Raw genomic sequence first — 20,157 nt, forward strand, 5'->3', positions numbered from 1 at the left:
GTGTGTGTGTGTGTGTGTGTGTGTGTGTGTGTGTGTGTGTGTGTGTGTAGACATCTCCCCCTCCCCCCCAGTAGTAGCAGGAGCAGCAGCAGCAGGAGCAGCAGCAGCAAAGCGGCTTCTATCCTGCAAACAGAGACCAAGGCAAGAGGGGCAGGTTCCTGAGAGGGGCTGGGAGGAGGGGAGGAGCCGGTGCCCCTTGGACAGTTCTGATCCTGCACCTGGGGGCGGATGCACTTCCTGGCCACCAGGCCAAGGAAGTAAGGAGGGGACCCTGGAATCTAAAGAATAGGGATTTGAGGGAAGGAAGCTACAGGGAACCTCCTTCTTGTCTCTGCAGTTGAGGGGGATTTTGAGTGTGTCCAAGTAAGAGCGGTTCGATGTCCCATGGACCCTCTTTCTTATTAATAAAATATCTAGAAGATTGCCCCAGCTCCAGTCTTATAATCCTTCTGGTGCTCAATTTTGGGAATGTGTATGTCACGAGTCCCCTGTGTGTATGTGTGTGTGTGCATGTCTGTATATGTGTGTGTAAAACCCAGAGACAAGCTGAGGAACTCCCTGCTTTGCAAAGCACACCGCTCGAGTTAATCCCGAAACCACCATGAGACTGCAGAGAGACAAACTGCAAAAGAAAACATCAAAATGGCAAGAGATGAGAAGTGAGAAAGCCAGGGAACAAGGGAAGATGGTTTGCAGGGGAGAGGGGCTGATGCCCCACGTACTATTCCTGCTCCACTCGGTCTCTCTGCTGGCGTCGCAGCCTGAGGACAGAGAATAGAGAGCATTAAGGTCTGCAGGGGCGGGGGTGGCAGCACCCCTTCCATGACCCTCCTCCCCCTGGTGAGTATCGCCTTCTAACTGAAGATCACTTCTTAGTGCAGTATTTTCCCCCAAGACCCTAAAGCATATGCCCCTCTCCAAAAAAAAAAAAAAACCCAATAGATATGGGAGGGACAGGAGAATAGCATAGTCATGTTCATTCAGAAAAGAGAAAATGAGGGGACCTCATAAGGGGAAAGGCAAAGGTTTAGAAAACAGGGGCAACTCTTGTCTGTCTCTTCCCTTCCTACTTCCCTCCCCGCTCCTCCATCCTCACCTGTCAACATCGGTAACCAAGGCCAGTCGTCCATAGTCCCAGGCCACCTTGCGCAGAACAGAGAACAGGAACAGCAACAACTGGGGCAAAGGATACAGGGAAGAGATTGGCAAAACTAGGGGTTCTGCATGTCCCCCACATGGAAAAGGACAATGTTGACAATTTAGGGGTCTTGGAGTTTAGAGTAAGTGGGAGGTCCACATAAGATGGGGGTTTGAGGCCAAAGATATGAGCTGGGCACATCAGCAGAAGAGGGAAAGAACATGGGGGAATCCCTTAGTTATGTATGAACAGGAAGGCTGGGGCTTTGGTTAGGAGGTCTGAAGCTTGAATAGGTATCTGTGTAGCATCCAAGGGGAAATTCAAGGACTGTGGGATGCAGTGATGGAACTATGTCTCTTCCCAATGATGTTCTGGGATTAGAGCTAAGGGACTTCTTCACAGAAGGGACTGGAGGGAGCACTCACAAGAAAGCATAGGAAGTCAAGTGCAAGTACTGTGGGAATCCCCCCAAAAGGCAGCCCTTGGAGTACAGTGCTTCTGATCCGGGCTTTGTAACAGTAATCCTTGGTTTCTGAGTTGTTGAGTGTCGAGTCGCCCAGCGGAAAGGGCATCGTGACTGCTATTGCTGCATCGTCCTCCTGTGGGGGAGGGGGGGGGAGAAGAAAAGGGTCAGCTGAAGTTTGTAGGGTTCACCTGCTTTCATCTCCCAGCCTTAAGCAGCAGTATGAATGAAAAGAAAGGGGTGCCCTTAGTTCTCATCCAGAGAAACCAGTGGGAAGGATAAAGACAGATTGAGGAACTCTGGGAATGGGAAGATCTGACTGAGGAAGTCATGGATTTGTTGGGGAAGTAGGGAAAGGGGATAACCTGAGATGTACGGTCTAACTCATGTGTCCTGCTCCATCCTAAACCCCATAGAATTGCTTCAGAGTCCTTTCCTCCTTCTATCTTTCCTTAATAAGAACAGGATTGAAGCTCCTTGCTCTTCATTTCTCATTTCCTTTTCCTTCCAATTCTTTCCTGCCTCCCATCCTCTAAGGCCTAGACTCTTCTGAAGATCAGGGAAAGAAAGAACAGAATTGGGCTTTTGGAATATCTGTGAGAGGAATGGATGATGATGTTAAGTGGAGACGGTCTTAGATTAAACCACACAGTGTGGCTGCCTGTAAGAGGATACAAAAGAGTCAGGGTAGGCAATCTATCCTGTTCATACTAAATTCCTCCATCACAGTGTGGAGGTGATTAGGTTTGAAGGCTGTGACCAAGTAGCTGGAACTGTTGAGCCTCCTGCTAAATTATTAAGGCTTCAAACGCAGTCTAATTATAGCTTGTATATATGTTTATATAAGAGAGGTTCACTGTTTGGAGGGCTGACCACTAACCAATTAATACTTTTGGCCAATGGAACTAGAGAAGACCATTAAAGAATGCAGGTATTTTACTCCAGTTGCAAGGGCGGAAAGATGTAGCCATCTCCAGGAAAAATGGGTATCAATTATAGACTAGGTGTCACATGCAAAAAGGATAGGTTGAATGAAAATATCCCTTTTAGTTCTAAAATTTCTTATTGATTCACTTATCCAATAAATATGTAGCAAGCACCTACAGTCAAGACAGAGTATTAGGTACTATGACACATTTAAATGGCATCAACAAAAACGGATCATTAGCTCACCTTGATACTACTTGAGATTTCTTTTCCCTACCCTCACCCCTATCCTTGTTAAGGAAAGAAGGGGAGTCTAGGTTTCAAGTGGCAGTATGGATTTCTGGATCCGCTTCACCAGAGTATCTCCATGCATGGTCACAGAGATGGAGGGATTCTGGTAATATACTAAGTCCTGTGACCTATTCTTTCTTCTTCCCTTTCCTTCCAACCAAGCTTTCTCAAGCTGCTCTTGCTGAACTGTTTCTTACGTAGGGGCTGCCAAGAAAATCACAGAATTAGTTTCAAGGGACTTCAGTGACTACTTAGTCCAATCCATACCAGTAGAGGAACCCACAACCCCTAAACAACCCATTCTATCTACCAACAGATCTAAATGTTAGGAAGGTCTGTTTTTTTTTTTTTTAAATATCATGAAAATTTTGTGTCACTGTTTACATAGCCATTCAACAACGGATGTTCAGGGTATTTACAATCTTTTAAAATCCCATATAATATTGCTATATATTTTAAAAAGAGAATGGTCTTAATGCTGTTTTAGGCTATATTTTAGCCTATATTTATTCTTATAAAAATTTTTATTTCTTAAATCTTACAAAGAAATTCTTTTCTTCCCATCGTTTTCTCCTCTTGTAGCCCATATTAGACTACAATTCCCGGAATGCTAAGCTTTTTTCATAGAGCAGTGCTATCTGGGAATGCCACACCCTCAATTAGGTTGCACCATTGGTAGACCAGAGGGGAGAGTAGGAGGTCTTCAGGTTTACCCTCTCCAATAAGTCCCTCTGAGGGTGGGAGGGGGCTAATTTCAGAGGAAACAATAATATGACAGCTTCCCCCCCCCCCCCCCTCTTTTTTTTTTACTCAGCAGGCCTGGCTTCACCTCTGTTATTTATAGACCTCTTTAAGCTCCCTCTGGGAAGTATGTTAGGGTGGGGCAGATAGTACCCTTATCCCAAGAGAAAGCCCAACCAATCTGTGGCCTAGACACCTGGGCTCTAGGAGAGCTTGGGGAATGGGAGGCAGCAGCTGCAGGCAGCCTGGGCCCCAAAGGGATAAGGGGTGGGGGGTGGGGTGTCAACCTCAGGCTAGAGGAGAAAGCTCTAAGGAGGCCAAAGTACCAGCTTCTTTGCTCTCCCTCCTCCCTCCCCACACTCAGTCACTTGCTAGCTTCCCAAGAGGGGTCTCTGGGAGTAGAAGAGGAGACTGCTAGAGGCCTGGGGACAGGAACTGCCAAGCCTGAGGCCAAACAACAAGCGCAGGGGCGTGTCAGGGAAACTGGGAGAGAAGGCAGCCTCTTCTCACCTGCCCCAGACAGGACTCAGTGGGAGTCTCTGCTCCCCCACTCAAACCCTTTGTCATTCCCCAAGGGTTGCCTCTTTGTGGAGGGCAAGAGACCTTCCTGATCTAATAAACTGGAGGTTGTAGCAAAAAGAGGAATGATAATAGATCTGAAGTTCACAGGATCATTAGAAATCAAATAGTTGAAATTTCTCTAAATTTACAGGGAAATGAACCAAGGTACAGAGTAAAGAAGTCTGGTGTAGGATCACACAGGTAGTTAGTAGTAGAACAGAGATTCAAACTCCAAAACCAGGATTCTTTTCACCATACCATATGGGGAAGTTTAGGAGGGAAGTAAAAGGGAGAGCCAATTGACAGAGACCACATGGATTGATGTTTGTATCTATGTAAATGGGTAACACTAGGGGGGAATAATAGGTAGTAGTAGGAGAGGGGGGCTCCTAGTGCCTAGGTAAAAGCCCTGTGCATGTAAGGGCAATTAATAAATGATTATTAAATTACTGAACAACTGCTTTGTGTATGAGGATGTGTAATGTCAGTCCTGGTGTGAAAATGCAACATGTCAATTATGGCCTGTCTCTCAGGTACATGAAAGTGTACATTTCTGTCTCTATACATTGTATACTTGGGTAGTTGTGTGTGTTATGAACCTGGGTATGTAAACAGAAATATACAGAAAACTGTTACTTTTAAGTTAGGGGTACAATATTGTTTCAAGGTCCCTCTTCATCCTGAAAGCATTCCCCTTTACTCCAGAGTTTGTTGCAATACCCTTCTCCTATGCCACAGTGTATTCTGAAGTCAAGATACAAAGACAAAGTCCCCTCAAGCTCCAATTTCCAGTCTCCCTTCCATTTCAGGGGAGCCTGGCAGTTTGTGTGGCACCATCCACACCCATTCGCCATATCCTGAAGGGCAAGAGACCTTTCATGACCTAACCACCCAACCAAGGTGAGTAGATAAGAGTCATGCCAGTTGCTTTGCTAGTTTATGGAACTGAAATTGAAAAGGAGCTCTGCTAGACTGTTAGTCTAGCTATAGTTGTAAAATCAATGAAAGTAAAAGAAATGAGCAGAAGGAAGAGAAACATGGCAGAGGTTATGGTGGGAGTTAAAGGAAGCAGAGGAACAGGTTTTATGCAGTTTAGGATTTTGAAGAGGATTGGAGTAGTAATATAATAGTTCATTTACTTATATAACACTATATAATTTGTAAAGACCTTTAATATACAATATTTAATTTGATATTCACAATAATTCAAGGACTAAAGATGATTTCCAAATTCCCTCTCATCTAGCTCTAATCAAACTTGGTTTTGTAAGTTTGTAAATTATTACCCACATTTCACAGAAGAAATAGGTATAGAATAACTTGCCCAAAGTAAAAAGCTAATATAGTGCAAAACAAGGAAATTTGGTCCTCTGATAACCAAATCAGTATAATTTTCATTACAGCCTATGCTTCTATAAGAGACAAGAGTTGAATTCTTATAACAGGTAGCAACTTTCCTCCTCTTATGAGGGTGCCAGTGGTATCAAGAAATTTCCCTAGTTTTATTGAGATGCTTAATTTAAGTTGCAAAACAGTTTATGTTTAGCCCAATTCAGGATTTTATTATTGTGAGGTAACAATGAGTAAAGAGAAGAGGGTCACAGCTTAAAGTTTATTATTGTAGAACTACAAAAAGGGAAATTGTAATTTAGGACTTGTAATTACAGTCAGACAGTGTATTCATTGAAAGGATGCTTAACTTGGTATATAAGAGACTAGAGCTCTAGTTTTAGTTAGGTAACTATGACCTTGGATAAATCCCTAATGCTCAGTCTTTCTGTTGATAACACAGAGATGTTAACATCTTTGCCTTCTGCAAATATGTCCTAGTAAAGACAAAACTTTGAGAAGGGGCCTGAAAAGTACAAGTAATATGAGAATAAAAAAGATAATTTATTATCAAAGTAACTTGAAAGGAGTGAGGGAAGGGATTAAGCATTTTAAATAGCATCTATTATGTGCCAGACATTGCGCTTTACAAATAGCATCTCACTTGATCCTCACAACAACCTTTCTAAGTGGGATCCCATCTTACAAGTGAAGTGACTTGTCTAGGGTTACACATATAGTATGATTAAATCTGAACTTAGCTCTTTCTGATCCTTTATCCACATTATACCAATTAGCTGCATTGGGGACTGGGTAGTGATGGTATAAAATTTAATTCTCCCTCTGGTAGATTTCTTTTCTCAACCTCCAATTTCTCCATATCGTCTAGAACTTCAGGGTTAGCCCAGGGGGTACACACATATATCAAGTGTGGACATTTATGATTCAGGGTTTGGAGTGTAAATTTCTCCCACCAGTAAGCCCTGGGTTTAACATGCAGGTTACTGTAAGTTATTATTCATAGAAAAAAGGCATCTGGACTAATAGCTAAGGAAATTGAGGCTGTCACCTAGGACATAACACTTTCTAGATCTCACTTTTCACATCTACTAACCTGGGATGTGTGTGTGTGTGTGTGTGTGTGTGTGTGAATAATGATCTCTAATCTTTTTTCTAGTTCTAATTTGGCTTTTGCTTTCTTAAGAGAAACTTTGTGGCATAACAGGGACTTGTTATTGTCAGGTTGTTTAATGGGAGAAGGAGCTGGTAAAAAATAAAAATGACAAGAAACACAAAAACAACAGGGTTTATTTTGGGGCTTCTTAAAGATAGCTATGACTAAGCTTATTTTGAAAATGTGACTTAGGGTCTTTCCTGTGCTATCCTTCGAGGCTTCTCCAGAGAGCTATTTCCTGATCTACTCTTTCCTTTGAGTGATGGTGGGGCTCCTCAGGACCAGGAGAAGGTAGTGTGGTATAAGGATAAGCGCTCTGGCCTGGGAACCACAAGACCTGGGTTCTAGTGTTAGGTCTGCCACGAATTAGCTGCGTGACCTTGGCCAAGTCACTTTGCTTTATCTGTCTTCTCTTGTGTGAAAACCAGCGTTTGGCTAGATGATCTTACAAGTCTCTTTCAACACTGAGTGACCTCCTGTGTTTCTATAACCTACGGGGGTACATGACAGGGGGATGCCAATCTATACAGAACCCTCAACCCATGGGAAGCAGGCTGAACTACAGGTCCCAGCATGCAATCCTTTGGGCATGCCAGGACCTGGACTCTCATGCCACCCCGGTGCCCTGCCAACCTTTTCTTTTCACGCAAGGGAGGGAGGGCAGTATGCCTCAGCACTGGAGCAGACACTCCCCACTCCAGTACCTCAGTGTTGGTTGGCATCAGCACTCTTTCTCTAGTAGGCAGAAGCTTCCCCCCAAAAAACACATACACACACATACTCCCTTGCTACTGGAGGAGCCAGAACTGTGGAGAGACGTCCCCCGTGGATGCCAAGTCTATGTCCACAACGACCCAGGCAGGTGGCAGCACCAAGGACAGCCAGCGCTCCCCCCACCCTCTCGCCATTCCCTGACATCCCGCCGGCCTTCGAGCAGGACAAGGGGCAGCAGCCCAGTGTGACTAAATTCCCAGCTCGGCCAGAAAAGGAGGGTCCCCGAGAAGCCCTCGTTCCCAGGCTGCAGCCAGCCCAGATCTTTCTCCACTGCCGGCTCCAAGCCCCGGGCTAGCGCCGTGAATAAGCCTGCATTGTGCCGGGTAGGAAGGGCACGAGCGAGCAAAAGCTGAGACACACACACACACACACACACACACACTCACCCCCCCCCCCCCCCCCCCCCCCCCCCGGCCAGGCCCTCTCGGTCCCCCAGCCTCCCCCACTCCCCGGCTCAGTCCCCCCAGTCTGGGCCAGGGGGCACAAAGCAGTCATACCGCAGCCTGGGGCCCAGCGCAGGGAAAGATTCCACTCGTGTGTGTATGTGTTTGTGCGCGCGCGCGCGTGCTCGCGTGTTTGTGTCTGGGGGGGCGGCGGTAAAATCCACGGAGTCTATCAGATCATGCGACACTTCCCTCCTTTCTCCTTCCCGCAAACAAATAAAATGGAAAACCCCAACAAATCCCCCCAAACAGCAACAAAAAACCCCGAACCACCAAACTCAAGCCTCATCTGTGGGAGGAGGAGGAAAGGCCACAACATCTGGATCGCCGTAAAAAAGAGTGGGCAGGGGAGGGGAAAGGAACCCCGGAGGGTGCATGGGGGGGCACACACGTGGAATGGGCAGGTGGGGGGAAAGGCGGGGTGGGGGCCCCGAACACCTGGGTACTCCGCGGGCGGGGGTCCGACACAGTGCGAAGCACATCTGGAACTCTGGTGGGGGTCGGAAAAAAATTTTTGGGGGGCTCCGCATAATTACATTCCCCGTTTTTAGACTGGGGTGTATTTTCAGGAATTGGGGGGGTGGGGGCGAGGGAAGGGGTCGCCTACTCACCCTCGGGCGCAGACTCGGCTCCCGCTCCGAGGCTCGAGTCGGGGCTCCGGGCCGGGGTGGGCGGGGGCGGGGGGAGGGGATGTGGCTGGGCGGCTCGGGCTCCGGGCTCCTGAGGCGGCCGCGGCTCCCGGCTGGGGGAGGAGGGAAAGAGGAGGAGGGACACGGGAGGAGGGAGGGAGAGATTGGGTAGGAGGAGGAGGAGGGGCGGGGAGAGAGCAAAGTTAGGGAGGGGGGAGAGGGGGAAAGGCGGAGGAAGGGGGGGGAAGCTGGAGGGGGCGAGGCAGCGTCGCCGCCGACCGTCAGGGGCCCACCCCTTAACGCACCATGGCGAATGCACGCACATAGGTACGCAGGCGTGGAATGGGGCCCGGGAGACCCTATTGCGCAAGCGCTCTTTAAACGCGGTGGGGCGGGGTGTGTGTGTGTGTGTGGGGGGGGGGGGTGCTGTGGAGTCGGAGTGCCGGAGAGGTGGGGGCGGGGTAAGGCGCGCTTTTAACCTCTGGGACCCGAGGTCTCCTCTAGCTCGGCGGTGAGAGCGGTAATGGCGGGGAGAGTGTTTTTTTTTTTTTTTAAAAGTTTTCCTTTATTCCTGCGGTCCTTTACCTAATAGAGGCCAGGAGGGAGGGAACGCGGCGTAGTGTAAATGTCTAGGTCCTGTTAGAGGGAATAAGGCCGGGGTTCTGCTCTAGCGGGTGGGGAAGGGGACCTTGTTAGGGGCGAGGGAGCGGAGAATGGCGGGCAGAGGGGCCCTGCTGAGGGTAGCGGAGCGGCGGAGAGGAGAGGGCTTTGGGGCGGGGGTGAAGGGACGGAGCGTGGTAACGGAGAGGCCCGGTTGGGGGAAAGACCTAGGGAAGGGCTTCTAGAAGGAAGAGTAGGGGACAAATCGGAGAGAAGGCCTCCTTGGAGCAGGATGATGGGGGAGAAGTCACAAGTAGGAAAGGGTGTAGGATGTGTCCTATCCCACTGCGCCCCCCTACCTACATCCCTTTAATGTAGCTTCCCGGCTTTTTCTCTGCCCTTCCACCTTGGGACATGGTGGTGCTGCCGATGGTGGGGAACTGACAGAACTGAAGGACCTCAGCCCATAGTTGCTCCTAGAACTTTTTGCTCCAGACTTGTGTCCCCCATTACTCTTGTTTGGAGATGAGGACTCACCTGTCTTCCTAGGAATGAGTAACTGTTCCGTTCCCAGGATGCTTGTGCATAGGTGGGCCTGCTGTAGTCAAGTATTGAGGCAGCCGATCCTGGCCTTTTCTTCTGTTCTTCCGGCATCAGCCTATGACCCCTCTGGAGCCGCGCTCTCTCTTTTCAGGCAGTGTGGTTTCTTTCCCCTCCTCTTTTCTCTCTCCCTCCCCAACTCTTGATTTTGGGGAGGGAGTGATATCGCTTCTTTATGTTCTTGTTCAGTGTGCTTGTGGAATAGGGATCAGTCTTTTGCTTTAAATTCATTACTTTTTTTTTTTTTTTTGAATGCGTGTCTAATTTTATTATCCTTCCCCAAATTAATCCATTTTCTTATTGATATATTGCCTATGCATATAAATTCATTACTCTTGATGAACCCGTTAATTCCTTATATTGGGCTTACTTCTCCGCATTCTCATTTTACTAGAAATAGAGAATCTATCTGCCAAGGACTGAAATAGAATGTTACTGTGAAAAAGACTGGAAAGTCCCAGTTTGTTCATCAAATCCAGAGAACCACACAACTGTCCTGACTCCATCCTTTGAATTTCTATGGAAGTAGTTTTAGGACTAATGAAATTACTACTTTCCATAACAATTGGTAATTGGTTTGTATAATTTGAAAATGTTAATAGCTTCAAGTTTTTAAAATTGCAAACCCTAAAAACACTATATAAATGCTGTTATTACCATAATTAATTTCAGGCTTAAAGTTCTATAAGGAGTCAACATTCATTCAACAAATATTTATTAGAACATGTTGGGTAGTTATAGAAAGAGCCCCAGAATTGATCTAGTCCCATCTTTGCCACCTACTGCTTGTATGCCCTGACCACTCTGAGCTTGTTTTTTTTTCTTTGAGGAGAATAATATATGTGAAAAACAAGTGAGACAGTAAAATACTTAGTCACCATATGGCATGCTTTGTGAATATGTTATGAACATTTTATTGAGTTCAAGGGCTAGAGATATTAAAACTACAGCCCAAATCTGGTCAAATGGCATCGGAGAGTAACTGCTATTCTCTCTTCCAGGTAACCTTTGTTACTTCAGATAGTGCTGGGCTATGCTAATTAAATATTCCAGCTTATAGCAAATTTTTTTGGAAACCAAATGTAAGATTTACTTTTTTGTCCTTTAAATTTTATCTTGTTAGATTTAACCCAAGGTTCTAACCTGTTAAAGACGTTTTATTTTTTATTTCTTTTAATTTCTTATTCAATCACAATTAGATATGTTAGCTGATCCCAGCATTAAGTCATCTTCAGATTGATAATAATCTTTGTCTTTAAGTGATTGATAGTGCAGAATCAAAAGGAAACCCTAAAAGAAACAGTGGTATGAAAAAAAGAATGCTGGATTAGAAATCAGGATTTGTATTCAAATGCTAACACTGGTGTTTGCTACTGTATGACCTTGGTTGGGCAAATCTGTTGCCTTACTGGGCCTTAATTTTACATCTTAAAACTGAAGGAGTTGGATTAGGTGATCTCTAACCTAATGAATATATCATCCTATATGATGTCTCCTCAATGTCCCTTTGACCCTTTAAATGCTTGCTTCCTTTTAGAGATTTGTGATATTTCAGTATCTCAGTGTTTTGGCCTTTTTTCCCCTTCATCAGTAGGTTGTGATAAGAAGCAAGAATATTTTGTCTGTTACCCATAGGAGACATTCTTTAGATACATTGTCAAAAATATTGGTTATTAGGAAGCATGAGGAATAGTGGAACGATTTCTGAGCTTGGAGTCAGGAGATAGAGATTAAATCCTGGTTCTCTCTGTGTGTATAAATGTATATATACATGTATACACATATATGTAATATGTGTGTGTGTGTGTGTGTGTGTGCATTGCCTTGGCCATATCATTTAACTTTAGGCCTATTTTCTCAGCTTCCAAATAGGAGTATATCTTTCAGGTTGTGGTTGAGGAATTTCTCTCTATATCTGGACTCCATTTTTCTGAGTACAGAATCTTGTAGTATTTTGTGCAGCATTTTTTATCATTGTGTAACCCAGCTAACCCTGAGCTCTTTAAAGAAAATGTAGCAATATTAATTGTGAATCAGCAGATCAACAAACATTTAGTAATTGCCTCCTGTGTGCCAGGCACTGTGAATATAAAATGTGTTGATTTCTGGATTATAAATATTTTGTATCTATGCTGTTTTTCTTATTTATAAACTTTGAGGTTTATGATGTGTTGATAATGCAAATATTGCTATCTCCATTTTACAGATGAGGAAACTGAGGCTCACATATGTTGTTCCTCAACTGCTAAATGTGACTAATATACTCCTATATTGTAAAGAATTGAATGCTCAAATTGCTCTGAGAATATTATTATGACCTATAACATAATGTTTTCAACTAGAGAAGTGGCTCAGTACACCTGGAGGAAAACCAAGGAAAGAAAGCATTAAGAAAGAAAAGTGCCTTCTCAGAACACCAGGGACCAACATAAGAGGTATCTGAGAATATAGTTGAGATTCATTTTCCTTTACTAGGCATGGATACTGAAGCTCTGTTACAAGACTGTCTCAGGCACTCTACTGAACAGTCTTGTGTTCAGACAGTGCTGCCTTGTCTATAGTGACCTTATTCTAGATTTCCTGGGGTAGTCCTCATTTCAGGAGATGAAGGTGTATTTATAATTAAGCTTCACATGAAAAAAAGGATTATTCTTTGTCAAACTACATCTACTGATTTTTGTTTCAGAATATATCACAATCCCTGTAGGAGCTTAGGACCTTTAAGGTTAGAAGACTCCTTCAGAGATGAATTAGTAGAACGCTTTCTTTGTTTTGAGTGATGTTATATCTACTTATCAGCATTTGCCAATTTTCTTTCTTTTTTTTTTTTTACATACAGAGTTTTATTATTATTATTTTTTTATTATAATAACTTTTTATTGACAGAACCCACGCCAGGGTAATTTTTTTACATTATCCCTTGCACTCACTTCTGTTCCGATTTTTCCCCTCTCTCCCTCCACTCCCTCCCCTAGATGGCAAGCAGTCCTATATATGTTGAATATGTTGCAGTATATCCTAGATACAATATATGTGTGCAGAACCAAAGAGTTCTCTTGTTGCATAGGGAGAATTGGATTCAGAAGGTAAAAATAACCTGGGAAGAAAAACAAAAATGCAAACAGTTTATATTCATTTTCCAGTGTTCTTTCTTTGGGTGTAGCTGCTTCTGTCCATCATCGATCAATTGAAACTGAATTAGGTCTCTTTGTCAAAGAAATCCACTTCCATCAGAATATATCTTCATACAGTATTGTTGTTGAAGTATATAATGATCTCCTGGTTCTGCTTATTTCACTTACCATCAGTTCATATAAGTCTCTCCAAGCCTCTCTGTATTCATCTGGTCATTTCTTACAGAACAGTAATATTCCATAACATTCATATACCACAATTTATTCAGCCATTCTCCAATTGATGGGCATTCATTCATTTTCCAGTTTCTGGCCACTACAAACAGGGCTGGCACAAACATTTTGGCACATACAGGGCCCTTTCCCTTCTTTAGTATCTCTTTGGGGTATAGGCCCAGTAGTAACACTGCTAGATCAAAGGGTATGCACAGTTTGATAACTTTTTGGGCATAATTCCAGATTGCTCTCAGGAATGGTTGGATTCGTTCACAACTCTACCAACAAGCATTTGTCAATTTTCAAAAATATTTTTGATCCTTTTGAAGGTTTGGGAGGAGGAAAGTTTTATTTTAAAATTTGATCATAGAGTGTTGTTCTAGTTATTTTTCACTTCCAGAAACTCATTAAATGCTCACTAAGAGCAGAACACTGTGCTAGCATCTGGGGGAGATTGGAGGCTATCCAGTTAATGCCACATTAATTTATAATAAGAGCATTTTGTTTTGTACCTCTCTTGTGAGGACAGGATAGAGTGGAAGTTGTTTAGTAGTTGTAGAGTAGGAAAAGACAGAAAAAGCTTAGTGAAAGAGGTGGTATTTGAGTTGGGTTTTAAAGAATAGACAGGAATTTTGGGGGTGTAGCTTGCATTCTAGGAGTATGGAAGTGTCAGTAAAGATACAGAGTTGGGAGCAGGGAGAGTGGGAAATGATGAATGATCCTGTTTGCCAGGAGCATAAAGAAGTGTGGCAGCCATTCGAATGATGGACTGTAGGTAGGAAGACTTAAAATCATGTTTTTATAGTAATCAGGTAGGTGGCAGTGAGCCTATGCTGGGTTGGAGCAGTTAGGATAGAAAGGAGGGAATGTGAGAAATATTGTGCAAGTGGATTTGGACAGGCCTTTTGTGACCTATTGGATATTTTTATTGGATAGATTAAAGAAAGAGGTTTTGAACAATGCTCATTGAATTGATGGTGGTGACACTGATAGAAGTAGGATTACTGGATCATAGAAATTATTTCAGTCCTCTCAATTTATAAATGAGGAAAGTGAGTTTCTGAGAAGATATAACTTACCCAATGTCATAGTGGTAAGAAATAGACCTAGAATTGCAGTCTAGGTATTCTGACTCCAGATGGACTCTTTATATATCACAGTACCTTACTAGAAAAGTTTGCTAGGATTCAGAGCTTGAGAGACCCTCAAAGAAATCTTAAATTCAATCTCCTCATTTTTTAGATGAGGAAAATGAGGTCCAGAGAGACAATAACTTGTTCAAGGTCATCGTGAAATTCTATCCCAGATTTTCTGAATACAAACTTGATGTTCTTTTGTCTTGATGCTTAGGTGGAGGAGCAAGTTTAGGGGAAATGTAATCTTGATTTTAGATTTGAGTTTGAAGTGCTGTTGGGACACTTTTAGATGGAGGCTTTAAAATTCACTCAGATCATCTGCAAATAACAGATTTCAGATTCACCTAGGTGGAAGTGATAGATGAAACCAAGGGAACTACTTAGAAGGGTTGGTAGCTTGTTTTGGGTTTTTGTTCTTCTTGGTGCTTGTTTTTGCATGTTTAACAAGTACAAATCAGTGTGCCAAAGAATCTAATTTAGAACTAAGAAAAGTTGTAGGTCAAATGTTCTAGTCCCCTCTTAAGGAAGCTGCCAAATAGCATGCTTACTGTAAATTATTCATTTGTGAAACAAGGTTCAGATTAGGGAATAATTTTTTCAAAAATCATAAGGGCCTCTAAGGAGATTGGGAATATAGTGCTTTTTTAGCTCCCTCTTAACCTTAAAAACATTTTTAAGTGATTTCAATCATCGTATTGATCCAGAAGCAAAAGAAGAGAACAGAATGTGAGTAGGATAGGATGTCAGTAAATTCAGCATTAAAATTGTCTTTTAAATGAATTTATTTACTACCTTTTGTTTTTACATGCCCTAAATTTCTTCTACTAACTTTTTCTCTACTTTCTTTCAGAGAACTAGCATAGAATTCTTTTAAAAATGAAAAAAGAGAAAGAGTTTGAAAAAATCAGCAAAAGCAGTCATTGAAAAAAAAATCAAAATATGTGGAATATTCTGCATTTATCGACCTCTAGTTTCCCAATCCTTTCTTCCTCCTCTAAAGAATTTGGGGGAGCTATCTTCTCAAGTCTCTTTGGGAATAAGCTTGTTCATTTTATTTTTGGAAAATTCTTTTTCTGTTGTGTGTTTTTGACAAATATTCAATGCCTACTATGTAAAGCATTTTAAAACCACCATTTCTGGAGGAAATACCCTTCTTCCTCACCCCTACCTCCCATTTTCAATAAACTTTCAGTCTATTAATTTTGTATTGCTACTTTTGGCTAAGAAGGGTTTTCCACATTTTAACACCAGTTTGAAGTTTGCTATCTTATGGGAGTGGTGGTATCTGTGCTTTATTCTAGTTAAATTCAAGCTTTCTCAACCCTAAACCGATCTCCTATTTAGAATTTAATGCTGTCTCTTCCTTCCCCAGCTTTTCTATTCTCCTACCCCAACCAACACTTCTCTAAGATCTTTCCATTTCTTTAAATGCTGTTATTAATTAGTTCCTCCCACAGGTACTAACTCCCTACCTTTTTTAGCCTTGGGCATATATACTTTGGAGAGCCAGATGTATATGTTGTGAAATATGGGCTTTTCTATTTATATTTCTATCTATATACTTTATTCACAAATTTTGTGTTTTTTACACTAGCATTGTACTTTGCCTTGGATAAATGTTTAAGAAATATATGTTTGAATAAATTAGCTTCCACACTCCACTTTAAATCTTTGAAGCATTTTTTGGTTGCTTGTGTTGCAAAGACCACCAAAACTTTTTGCTTATTTGTAAGTACAGCTTGGTTTTAGGATATGATAAATACGTGGGATTGAGAGATGGGGCTGTGATTGTTTAGATAAATGAAATTCACAGTCCCCAACTAATCATTTTTCATTATATTCAATACTCAGTTTTTTGGAATTATAAAAAAGAAGTTATGAAAGCCAAGCCTTGTAAAGTATTGGGACTTATTTTCCCTTTTTTTTGATGGAGGAAACCAAAAAGCCAGAAGGAGAAACATAATAGAGCCATGCTTTGGGCCTTCTGGCTCACTGAGGATCCAGTATGGATTGTATGCATACCAAGTCCCAGATTTTTTGCTATGCAGTGGGAATATAAAGATAAAGATTGAAATAATCCCTTTTAAGGTGTTTTGATTCTGTTAGGGGGAACATGTACATAAATGAGTATAAGGAATAAATGTAAACTAGTTCAATAAAGAGTAGTTTGGGAAGAGGATAGTTGCAGTTGGGGAATCCCATCCAGAAAGCCTTAGTATAGAAGAAAGTGCCTTAAACATAGTCTTAAAGAAAGTGAGATTCTGTAAGATATTCCAAGCATGGAGGGTGACCATTTCAGAGGGGAGAGATTGGGGAGAATTGTAGAAAATATTCCAGCAAAGCCAGTTTCTTATTTCTAACTTCAAGAAAATGCATTGTATTTCATTTTGGAGCTTGCGGATAGGCTCCTGTATTTGCAGACACAGAACCTTATTTTTGAAGAAGGGACCCTGAAACTCTAAAACTCCTTGAAGGAGAAAATCTTCAACTCTGCATCAGTGAGGGACCCTGCCCAAGAGAAACTAAGACAGTTTCATTCATCTAGCAAAAGGAATTCCAATCCTATTGAAACTCATTGAATTCTATTCAAATTTCAACTCAAGCTGAAACCTAGCAAGTAGATGAGCCATTTTGGGACTCCACCCATGAGCCTCTTTCAGCTTGTAGCCAAAGCTCCTGTTATAAAAGAGCCAAACTAAAATCCTCTCTTTGCAGAGGTTCCAAAAACATGCCATGCTATGCCATGCTAGGCTATGCCATGCGATGCCAAGGAAACCTGGATAATATTCTTTTCCAGTGCTACCCTCTCTTTATCCTCACCTATTTCCCTAATCAGACTTTATACCTCTCTGTCAGGATTTCTAACTTCCCAATTCCTATAATTAATCTCTTATCAATCTAGGTTTTTGGGTCTGTAAATTCCTTTACAGAGAATATCAGTCCTCCAGAATCTGCACAAACTCCCTAACCTTGTACTGAATCCCAAGGAGGTGCAGGAGAACCAAATATCTCCATTTGGTTTCTTGAACCCCCGAACCTGCCACTAGACCTTATTTTAACTCCCTGACAACCAGAAACCCTAACCTGTTTTTGGTTCCATAAATCTAGACCTCATCCTTTGGTTCCCTACTAAAGGGAACCCCCAAACCTAAACCTTATCACTTTGAATCTCTGCTCTACCACCTACTATTTTGGTTAAATTGCTTCATTTATTTGGGCCTCGTTTGTAAGGTGGATTTGGACTTGATGACTTCAAAGGCCTTTTCAAGCTCTCAGATCTATGAACCTCATGAGTTTATACAAAAGGAATATCCTTTTTTATACCGTTGTTGAATTTGGTTTGGAATATATGATACTGTAGCTATAGAAAAGGATCTCTGAAAATACAGTACTTTGTCCATAGGTATTTCATTTTTCCTTTGTGGATCATTGAGAAAAAAAAAAAGATTTTAACTAACTGTAGGTCATAGGATCAAGAGTTAGGAAGGATGGACTTTGGAAGTCATATATAGTCTAATCTCTCATTTAATACATGAAGAAACAGGCTGATTTTGCATGATTTCACATGTTTAATGGATATCATTGCTTGCCTTCTCAATGGATAGGGGAGGGACAAAAGGGAGAGAGAATTTGGAATTCAGATTTTAAAAAATGAATGTTTAAAAAAGGGGGTGAGGGGAGTTGTACAAGTGGTTCAGAGCTAGAATTCAAACCAAAATCCAATGGGTCTATAAATTGTGTTCTTCATCATATTTTTTTTCCTCCCCTCAGTGTGTGTATAGATTTGAGGAGATAACTTTCCTTTTCACATTACTGAAGGAAAAAAAGGGCAGTTAGGGGGTTGAGTAGATAAAAAAGATAAAAGAATTTGTTTACAGATAATGAGAATTGGGCTTGTTTGCTGATGGATGCTATGAAAAAAAAAGTTCAGTTATTGAGAGACCCATCAGTTTTAGCTTCAGCTTTTGACCAGCTAGTTTGTAATAGTGGATAGGGCAGCCAGTGATGGTAAAAATATGTGTTGGAAACCATAGAGTCTTTTTTCTCTTGAGGCTTTTCTTCAAATAAGATTATGTGTGTTCTGCAAAGAACTAGTTTACGAATGAGAATGAATTTTCTTATTTCATGCCACTTATATGTCTTGGTGTTTAAATAAATGGTTGTGGCAAAAGCAGCATTTTGCCATTGTGATCCAGAAGAATTTCATAAAAGGATTGTTGGTTGTGGGAAAAAAAGCCTTGTTACTTGGCATAGTATTTGGCCTTTTAAAAAAAAGTTAATTTGAGGTGGTTTAGTTCATGATCTGCCCATAGGTTTTGGGAAGACCTGAGTCATCACTAAAAGAGTGGCTGGGTTTGATTCTGAGTTAAAAATAATCTGTCTATAAATCATCATTGTTGTTGATCAGTCTGGGGAGTTGCTTTCTGGTTCTAGCAGGATCTATTAATATTGCTTTTCCTTAGGAAGGGGAAATAAGTATAGAGCATCTTGATCTCTGGGAATTTTTTAAACTTTCTTCTCTATTTTTTTAGACCCCATTAATTTTATGGATACCTAGTAGTTGGAAAAAAGTCTTTTGAGGAGATATAGTAAAAACCCTAAGATCGTATTAATATATTACCTTTTTTTTTTTTTTTTTTAAACCAAAAAGTCCTATGGTTGTAAAAATCTTTATATGTGGATTGTATAGAAAGAAGTTTGTTTCACTTCTGTGCATACATAGGAATATCTTTGGAAATTTTCCTGGTTGGCTTTCAAAGAGCTGGTAATTATTCTAGTTTTCTATTGAACAGAAGAGGTACAGATTCCTTATATCCTATTTTCTGTTCTCATTGCCAGTGTATTTAAAATAGCATGCTCGATTTAGTTGTTTTGACCTAGAATGATTCCTGGAGCCTTTGGGCTCTAGAGTATGTATAATGAATTTAAGAAAAATCTTTACTCAAAAACAGTAGTGAAGGCAGTTTATGTTGTTTTATCTAACCTGGATAAATTCTTGAAGTTAGAGAACTAGTGAAACAATCAGTCATCTTTTGACTACAGGCTAATAATAACTCGCTTGACTTGCTATTGTTCCCTAAATACCAGTAAGGAGTTTTCCATTAATTAGTTAGGATGAAAAAGATATTCTTTTAATTGAATAAATTTATTTCATTGTGCTTGGGATTATGAGGAGAATTCTAGTATAGACTAGGAAGTGGTTTAAACAAATACCCTGGGAATAGAAGTCACGTTATTAGGAGTCTTCCTTCCCCCTTCTCTTCTCCCCCCTCCTCCCCCCCCCATTAATGGTATTTTACTTTTTTCCAATTACATATAAAGGTAGTTTTCGACATTCATTTTTGTAAGATTTTGAGTTCCAGATTTTTCTCCCTTCCTCTTTCTCCTCCCCTCCAAGATAGAAAGCAAATTGATAGAAATTATACATGTGCTTTCATGTTAGACATCTTTCCACATTAGTCATGTTTTAAAAAAGATCAAAACAAAAGGGAAAAACCATGAGAAAAATAACACAGAAAAGTGAAAATAGTATATTTTGATCTACACATAGACTTCATAGTTCTTTCTTTGGTTGTGGAGAGTATTTTCCATCATGTATCTTTAGGAATTGTCTTGGATCCTTGTATTGCTAGGAAGAGTTGAGTCATTTACAGTTGATCATTGCAGTGTCATTGTTACTGTGTACAATATTCTAGTTCTATACACTTCACTCAGTCTCAGTTCATGCAAGTCTTTCCAGGTTTTTCTAAAATCTGTGTATTCATTATTATAGAGCCTACAGTATTCTATTACATTCATTTACTACAACTTGTACAGGCCATTCCTCAGTTGATGGACATCCCTCAATTTCCAATTCTTTACCACCATAAAAAGAGTTATTTAAAGTAACTTTTCCTTTTTTTATGACCTCTTTGGGATACAAAAACTCTTACTAAGACTCTTTAAAATCATCTGGTTCATCTTTCTTCATAAACGCTTTTTTGAGTAACAAAATATTATA

General features: G+C 41.4%; 2 protein-coding genes across 6 annotated transcripts in view; one reads left to right on the forward strand and one right to left on the reverse strand.

Moving 5' to 3' along the window:
- The window catches only part of TMEM63B (transmembrane protein 63B), a 37,820-nt gene extending 28,050 nt beyond the window's left edge, over positions 1 to 9,770 (reverse strand). Inside the window, exons 1-4 of the mRNA XM_012549082.3 lie at positions 9,608 to 9,770; positions 1,564 to 1,737; positions 1,097 to 1,176; positions 723 to 761 (exon numbers count right to left, since the gene is read on the reverse strand). Coding sequence (XP_012404536.2) covers positions 723 to 761; positions 1,097 to 1,176; positions 1,564 to 1,737; positions 9,608 to 9,724 — 410 coding nt within the window. The 5' untranslated portion in view covers positions 9,725 to 9,770. The remainder of the gene's footprint in view (positions 1 to 722; positions 762 to 1,096; positions 1,177 to 1,563; positions 1,738 to 9,607) is intronic.
- Positions 8,633 to 20,157, forward strand: part of MRPL14 (mitochondrial ribosomal protein L14) — a 42,041-nt gene continuing 30,516 nt past the window's right edge. The window contains exons 1-2 of one of the 5 annotated variants that reach the window (XM_031964773.1): positions 8,901 to 8,990; positions 12,013 to 12,105. The gene's annotated coding sequence lies outside the window, so the exon portion shown is untranslated. Of the gene's footprint in view, positions 8,798 to 8,884; positions 8,991 to 12,012; positions 12,106 to 20,157 lie in introns of those variants that run through there. The other 4 variants (XM_031964774.1, XM_031964772.1, XM_031964771.1 and 1 more) reach the window with 4 other exon arrangements.

The sequence above is a fragment of the Sarcophilus harrisii genome, chromosome 4 (genome assembly GCF_902635505.1).
Source record: "Sarcophilus harrisii chromosome 4, mSarHar1.11, whole genome shotgun sequence".
Lineage (NCBI taxonomy): Eukaryota > Metazoa > Chordata > Mammalia > Dasyuromorphia > Dasyuridae > Sarcophilus > Sarcophilus harrisii.